Raw genomic sequence first — 8521 nt, 5'->3', positions numbered from 1 at the left:
TATTTCAGCCTGCTTGTAACCTTTGATAGGAGAAAGCAGGCTAGAAACAGGGTTGCTGATAGCCTCAAACGCAACGGTAACCGACTCAGATCCGAAGCTGAGGCCTTGAACTCACTTCAGACTGTCGCAAAATTGCAACTTAGCTACTCCCCTTTATCGCTTTTGATGCTTTATTCCATGTATTGCAGTTATGGCTTTCGATACGAGTTTTCCTGTCTCTAAAGCGCATGTGGTTGGTGATGCAAACGAAAACAATCCTATTCAATAAAGCCAAAATAAGAAATGGCTTTTCTGAAGGCAGTGAACTGTTTTAAAACTGGAATAATACTAAGAGCAAAACAGTTATATGGAAATAAAGTAGAGATTTTCACTATTTTCTCAAAATTGGTGGAAATTTTGATTCGTGAGTTCGTGAGGTGGTCACCAAACTGTCTCCTTCCGATTTCACTGCGCCCTTCTTTCACGCGTGTACTTGTTGATGTGCGGATGTAGTGCAGTCGGTGAGAGGTTGGGCTGCGACTGCACGGCCGTTGGTTCGATTCTGAATTGCTTTCGCGCATCCCCTGCGCATTGCCTAACGCCAGTCACGTCATCGTTTTCTCAGAAAAGAACGCCAAGCACTGTATTTCACCTCACCATAATCAGTTGCTCCCATGATAAGTGCCCCATAAATAGGAATACATTCATACGCTTCATTATAGATTTGGTATTCTAAAATCTGTGCTCTCAGAGATACAAGGGAACATTAGAAAGGAAAAGTTGCACTCGAGTTCGCAAACCTGAAACGAAGTCGATGCGTGGCTGCGTCCCAGTAGGGATTGATCTACGCCGTGCACTTCATCCTTCATCCTTTACTCATTAGTTTTGCAGCCGTTTTTCGCATGTCACGACGGAAGCATCGTTACGTGAAGGCCGTGCATGTAATAGAATGTTGCTCGCAATTAGATAGTCTGTGAAATTAAACGTTTTGTAGTGGTTTGTCGTGTCGAATGTCTCAATTCGCGTGGAAAGGAGCGCGTGGAATTCGCTGACACACGCGCACACACGAGCACCAAAACCCCATAAAAACGCACAACTATGTGCCATACACACATGTTATTATTCAAATGGGGAATGCGCTGATTTGGCTTTGAACGACTCACATCATTCCTTCTTCTCAGTTCCTGCAGCTAAATCCCTTTCACTTCCATGATCAGGCCTAGGAGGAGGACATGTTTCATGTCACTGATGGCGCATAGTTCGAACCCTTTGATTTTTCTTAGCCGTTATCAGCATTCAACAGCGAAAGTAATGAACTAATGAGAAAACTCTCAATAAAAGAGCAATTGAGAACTGGGAGTCGCTAATCGTTGATTCGAAAAGGACCGGGTGCCCCCTTGAGAGATCCAGGCTGGATTTCTCTACCCTCTAGACCAAAGTTTCTAGACTAGAATGTAACGAGACGAAAGGAAAATATTAATCAATGCGTTGACAAGCAGGATGTCCTCATCTCATTCCACAAAATGTTTATATTCGGGTCAAAACGTTCTGAAGCTTGGTGCTGTTCTTAATTAGTTGGCTGCGCTGATCCCACCTCAAGAGGGTTTCAGTTCGTTGCTCGAGGTGGGATCTTACTCTTCTCTGCAGCTGAGTTGCAGCAAGCGAGGGCCCGTCCGCGATTGCAACCGCTAGCTCCACCTCCCAAGTGCATCCAGAGATATAGCTTGGTTATTTTCCTTACGCAAATTCGGTGCGACGGGACTTCGCTGCAAGACCGAGCCTTCGTTACAAGTATACAAGGGTACAGGTACATTCCAACTGCGTAATCTGTTAAGCCGTGGACAAAGTTTCATTGGATAGCAATGTTTTCTACCAAACCACGTGTTTTCGCTGCAGCGCGTTACAACTGAAAACTTTTATTGGATACATGCTCAGGTGGTTTTGATCTGAATACGCCTGCATAATAAGAAACGGTCTGGGGTGTACCCTGCGCGGCGGAATCTTTCATCATTACACTTCGTTTCACTGCGTGTTCATTAGAGCTCCTTACCGTGCAAGCGTTAATCCAGGAGAAGAGCGAAATTGCAAGAAACCCTCAGTCAATTGCACACTCACGAGTGGTTCGGACTCCCTCCGCGTCTCCGATCGATGTGGCGATAATCGGTAGGACCGACAAGTTCGGAGCCTCCTCTTTCTTGTGCGTCTAACAGCTCCTCGTGATTTCCTCGTCAATTTGTACGTGATATTGGTTCATAGTTGTGACCGTGGCGAAATCTTTCTCTCCTAGCATCAGTACCATCCCCGATCGAATACAGCTTCATCGGGAGACCAACTCGTGGTGTGTTTACTTCCAACCGATGCCTGACGAAAATTAGCAAAGAGGAGTTGCTGCAAAGCACTCTCTTTGGACCATCGTTTTGGAGATAAATTGTCCAGGAAGGCGTCAGGTTATTTCAGCAAAGAATGTTCGCTGCACAAGAAGCATTTCTTTTCTAGCCGATACATCATCCCGAAAGATCATGATGCCATCGAATCCTGGGCCTGTGTTTTGAGTTTGTTCATACATAGCAAATAAGCAATGCTATTAATGCATAAAAACAGTAATTCACAATAATGCTGTGTATAAGGACTAAAAATTGACCAGAGCGTAGGAAAATTCTGCCCAAATCAATCTCTCTCGAGTGTCTGTCACCTTTCTATTGTTGGCAGCGTAAGGAGGATATGAACTGATCACCAGTCACCTGAAATAAACTTGCATGTTCAAAACACTTCTATTCCGCACCTACAAATAGTCAGTTCAAACCATACAGTGCACTTGCGTGAGCGCTCGAAGCGGTGCCGTGAAGCGTAGCTCAGGGACCTTCGCCTCCACCATTCTTCGCAGCAGTTGGCGGTGGTGCCACGTCGATTCCAGCCGCTTTCTTCCTCGCCACTTCGAGTGCAGGCACTTACGCAAGCGCACTGAGCTCCATGGCGCTTTGACCCGACTACACAAGAGTTGTTACATTCCAACTCTTACATGTTGCTCGGATCAAAACATTCCAAATTATTTCTAATTGTTGTGTTGAGTTTAGTAAGTTTAAGTGCGTACTTGTATATCAGTGTACAGTCGGGTCAAAACGACATGAATTCACGTTTTCGTGAATTCATGTCGTTTTGACCCGACTGTACACTGATATACAAGTTGAATTTTCGTGTAGTTGCGGTGCATCTGCGTACGCGCTCGAAATGGCGCGGTGGAGGCAGCAGTTGAAGCCGAGGTGGGACCGTTGCAAACTGCAGCGAGGGATGACGCCAGCAAGGGCTTCACCACGCTCCTAATTGCTACGCTCCACCGAAGCGCCTCGGGGGAAGCCGCGTACGCAATTGCGTACGTGTTTCATGTCGTTTTGACCTTACTATACCAGTGTTTCGTCTGTTCATTCGAAACTTCTTCCGAATGCTTACATGTTCGCATGTTTTCAGATAATTTCTATTAGAATTGTTTAGCGGATCGATGAATCTCAGACAATTTTGTTAAACGACTACGATTCATGAGAAGGGGTTCTTTACGCGCTTCCTTTCCATCACTGTTAAGGATGTAATGAGGTGCTTCGTTGCCTGTACTGATCACACGGGTACCAATGGCTAATATCGCTTATTAAAGTGTGTGTGAAATGTTAATCAATCCGCTTCGTATGCTCCACCACGTTTACTTCAATCAGAATCAGAGTCGTTTGAGGTTCACGAATGTGTAACTGGCCTACGTCCTATGCAATGACTTGCGGTGGCTAGCCGATGTGTCAGTGTTTTTATCTCAAGTCTACTACCAACCCCGGAGGGATGAAAGGCTTGGTGAGCAATAGGGCGGACACGAACCTCCGATCGACCGTCCAGGCAGCGGAACCTTTGGCCGCTACACTACACCCGCCCCATAAAAGGTTAAAGGATAAAGTTTCTGGCGTTAATCAAACGCTTGGGATGCGCCCCCACGTTCACTTCAATTCAGAATCGTTTGAGGTTTACGAACGTGTAACCGCCCTATACAATAACTTGCGATGGCTAGCCAATGTGTCAAGTCAGTGTTTTTATCCTCCCAGAGAAGTCTGCTACCAATTTATCGACGCCGGAGGGATGAAAGGTTTGGTGAGCACTAGGGCTGATACGAACCTCCGATCGATCGTGCAGGAAACGGAACCTCTAACCGCTACACCACACCCGCCCCATATCGCTTATTAACTGCGAAAAATTCGCAAGTCCTTCAATTGTTTTGTGTCTATGTATGTCCCGAATCACTCGAAATCACTTCAAGCTGACAGAAGTGTTCAACTTGACGTCGAGAAAGCGCATGTATGATTAGGTTCTTCAGAGAGAGGGAAAAGAGAGTGACAGCGACAGTGAATGTGAGCATCCCTTCGGAAAGCCGTTTCTTGTTCAATCCACTGTTTCTGAAGGTGTTATCACTAAATGAACGTTTCATCGCCCATACTGTTTTGATTGTTCCGCCGACGCCATCCACAGCGACACTTTTTGTTTGGTGCTTGTTTTGCTGAATCAGACAGCATGGAAACGAGTCGCTTATCACACGTTTTATGCTCGTTTCTGATTTAGTGTGCCTTCACGAACAGACACAACACCAATGTACGCTATCAAGGAACGCCCCACTTCAACCAACCCCCGTTCATTTGGTCACCCCACCTCTGCGATTGGACCTTTTGTTAAAAAAAAAATTCATGTGCATAACTTCATTGTCGTGTTATTCCAACATAATACTCATTCGAATATTCGTATGAAACTCCATTGAATTAGAATCCTTTGATTTTATTTTGTTTCCTGAAAGTTTAAACTAACCGATTATGTGGAATGCTTAGTGCACAACTGCTGAAAACTCACTATGTACAGTCGTATTTGAACATCTTGGCATGTGGTGTAGTTACGCAAGCGGTCGCTGTCGTGGTGAGACCTCCATTCAGGCTGCGAAGATGAGGGTCCTATTGCTCCAAGATCCTCACCTGCAAATTTTTATCTACGTGTAGTTGGGTCAGAACGACATGAAGCACGGACGGCTGCGCCAGCAGCTCCGCTCGACGCGGCGAGGTGGAGCGTAGCGGTTAGGATCGAGCAAGGATCCTCGCTACCGCCACCCATCTCTGCAGTTCGCCACGGACCCATCTCTATTCCAACCGCTGTCTCCGCCGCACCGCTTCGAGCGAGGCCGCCCATAACTATAACTATAGCATATAACTGTAACTATAACCGCAACTACCAGTGCTTCATATCTCTCTAAAGCTAGTTGGGAGAAATCCAAAAATAGAAGGAGAATTTTACTATTTTCTTCGACTAGATTCCAAAAAACTAAGAAGATAGAAACACCAAATTTTGAATAAATATGGGGACAATCTGTCTCTTCTTGCAGAACTGTGGTTGGTGTTCACGTGAGCGTCGCTATTGACTAGTGCAGCCTGCCCTGCACTAATTTTGCCCTTAATTCCTGTTGTAAATGTCTTTTTTCGTACGGTAATGACGTCGAAATTCTTCTTTCTTTGAGTAACAGCATAAAAATCATTATTTTTGGATGAGAAATATACTCCTTCAACTTTTTCACCTTGGATGCGAAATCTCACTCCTGCCACGGATTGATCTCGGACCTTTCTAATAAGAATTTGGCAACACATCGCTGCACGCTCGCAAACGAACACTGCAAAATCTTCTTAGATTCTTCTTGCTGACCCTTGTTCACCGTACATCTAATTTTGTTTGCTTGATATAGGTCGGTTCTTGTTTCCTCTTTTCCCCCTTAATCCTAACGTACGCTTGGCCCTGCGCCACTAACTGCTGTAAACCCTATCCTGAATAAAATGGAATGGACGACTTATCCTAAACAATAGCTTTAGAAGTGCTTTAGCTTGAAAGTCTTCAGCAATTCATCTCGCAAAACTTGTAATCGCTGAATAGCTGCTCTCGAAGGAGTCGAGGAGCCAGTGGTAGCGATCGAGGTGAGATCCTCGCTTGCTGCGATCGAACTGCAGAGACGATCAAGGGTCAGTCTTGATCATTTCTGCAGTCCGATCGCAGAAAGTGACCAAACCCAAACTTCACCGTTCCAATTGGGCGCAGCCGCGTACGCAACTGCACCATTCTTCAGGTCGTTTCCTCCATCTCGCATTTGTACATGCTAGGTTTCCGAAATCAAGAATGAGAGAATTTAAACCAATTTGGAGGAGATCTGCACCTTTTCTTTTTTCATTGGATTTCCCAGACATTTTCCACTATGGTATACGAGCTTGCGTACATCCCTCTCTTCGCTCTTTTCCTTCGACCTCAATTCGTATTTGAACCACAGTTAGAAGCAGATTTCACCATAACTGCTGAAGAAATGTGAGGCCGCTCCGGGAGAGTCCATGTCAGATGCTGTACAGTCTAGTCAAAAGGTCCTGATTTGCGCGTAAACGGTTACTTCTTGATCGTACGTGATTCTCCTCGACCATTCCTTTCCAGAACCGCCTTTATCACTTTGTATCACTGTGGCTGTTGAGTTTCGGCCCAAAGAACGAATATAAGGGAATATGACCACAGAAATCAGCATAGAAATTTCGAATTTTTGACCGGAGTATAGTTTCTTACGGATATCTACAGCAATATTTACAAACGATTACACGGTTGTACTGAAACATATGCAACAAAATTCTGCGTGCTCAAGTCATCTTACAAGAAAGATTTTCTCGAAATATCATTTGCCTCATTCGTCTTGGGAGACAATCAGTACTAACGTGTTGGTTCACCATCCTCGCAAACCGGTGAGACTGGTCAGTTTTTTTTTTCTTGTTCGCAATTCTTACCTTCTACACTTGGAACGATAGTAAGGCTTGGAAAGAACCTCTTGGACATGGAAAGAAAGAAAGGAGAGGAGTTCGACGGGATATGCACAGCTTCGAAGAACCTCGAACCTTCTCAGCCCTTTGGTAAGAAGGCTACGTTGTCGGAAATTCAGGCCACAAATGACGTTTCGGAAAAATCTTGTTGGCAAAACAAGAAAACATGTATGTAGTTTGTCTTGCTGGGTTTTTTTTTTCTTGACAGCGCTCACGCAATCTGAGACGGACTCAGCTCTCATCTCCTTAGTGACTAATCAAGGTTTTGGAATCCAGAGAAATATGAATAAAAAGTTGGAGAAAGCACACATTGTAGCCGTCTGCCTCACATGAAAGTCGGCTTTGTGTTCGCATAATCCTAGGAGCTGGACCATTTGGATGCGTGTCTCTGCAGGCACCACTCTAGAGGTATCGTCTGGTGGTTTCGTACACTACTACAAAAGAGTTAGAACATTATGCGCTGGTTACAGTTAGGTAGAAACATTTTGGTTTCTAGCACAAAACCGCATTAGCCGGCTATAATACATACAAAGCGGATCAGTTTTCAATCGTCCGCAGGTTGCTGGCTTTCAGATGTTTGGTGTCTTTGAAGGCATCACCCCACGAATCTGGGGTGGTAGGGGTTTCAGGCGGGTAAAGCCCACACGGTGTCGTAGATTGTGGGGAAGAAGGTGATTCCGTTCATCTCTCCCTGTATCAGTGTAAACGGACGACCCCGGAACTGTTTTTAATACGACGGCTTCTGTTGCAATGCGCAACCACTTCGCCCCCCCCCCCTCCACCTTCTCCCCTCCCCTGCGATTTGTCGAATGAAGTGAATTGCCCATCGGGGTGTTCGAGTGAATTTCCGACGAATCACAGGCTGGAGCGGGGCGCAAGGGTTACGCAGAAGCCGTCGTAGAAAAAAACAGTGTTCCGGTGTCGTCAGTTCACACTGATGCGGGGAGAGGTTAACAAAATCACCCTCTTCCTCACAATCTACCACCCCCTATAGGCTTTACCCGCCTGAATCCCGTACCATCCCAGATTCGTGGGGCCTTTAAAGGCATCACTGCACGAATCTGAGGTGGTACGGATTTCAGCTGAAGTATTCGTATACGGGATGGGAGACTATGGAGAGGGGGGTGATTCCGTCCATTTCTTCCTAATTGCCGTTAAAACGGCCCGGAAGATACGGCTTCGAGCGTTCTGGCGCACTATTTTCGACAAGGAGTTCGACTGGAGCGCGACAGCCTTGTGCGGCGCCGCCGGGCCGTTTTTTACGGCAATTAGGAGGAAATGGGCGGCATCACACCCCCCTCTCCATAGTCTCCCATCCCGTGTACGAATACTCCACCTGAAATCTGCACCACCTCAGATTCGTGGGGTGATGCCTTTAAGCTATGGTCGTCTACTGTATATCCGTCTGAAGTATAGTGGGTCCCAGGGTAGAGATCGCAGCATCCAAAATGGATCTTTTTGCGTGCATTCATTAAGCGGGGTTTATCAAATATCTGCATTCAAGCAGTTTATTGTGTCCTGTAAATCGGGTACTTCGATAAAATACTAATTTATCGCAACTCTTTGGTTTGTATTGTAAAGGCCGGTTTCTGCACCCACGTCATGGACTTTTGGAGGGGTAAATTGAGTTGATGAGGGGCACTCAACCGCGCTCTTATCTCCGGCAGCTCATCTTCCTTTTCTCCTAGTAG

General features: G+C 45.8%; 1 protein-coding gene across 2 annotated transcripts; it reads right to left on the bottom strand.

The window, feature by feature from the left end:
• Positions 1-4779: 4779 nt before the first annotated feature.
• RB195_010040 (uncharacterized protein) lies at positions 4780-6846 on the bottom strand (the record flags this gene model as incomplete). 2 transcript variants are annotated; one of them, XM_064190859.1, is made up of 4 exons in its annotated part: positions 4780-4791; positions 4852-4970; positions 5564-5656; positions 6798-6846. In XM_064190859.1, 4 exons carry the CDS (start codon positions 6844-6846, stop codon positions 4780-4782), a joined length of 273 nt encoding a protein of 90 aa, XP_064048441.1. The 2 variants fall into 2 exon arrangements, with proteins under 2 accessions (XP_064048441.1, XP_064048442.1); XM_064190858.1 differs by lacking the exons at positions 5564-5656; positions 6798-6846 and adding an exon at positions 5097-5181.
• Between the last annotated feature and the right edge of the window lie 1675 nt (positions 6847-8521).

Source organism: Necator americanus, chromosome III, assembly GCF_031761385.1.
Source record: "Necator americanus strain Aroian chromosome III, whole genome shotgun sequence".
In the NCBI taxonomy this organism is placed as follows: domain Eukaryota; kingdom Metazoa; phylum Nematoda; class Chromadorea; order Rhabditida; family Ancylostomatidae; genus Necator; species Necator americanus.
The sequence above is the reverse complement of the archived record's forward strand: the minus strand, read 5'-3'. Positions and strand labels throughout refer to the sequence as shown.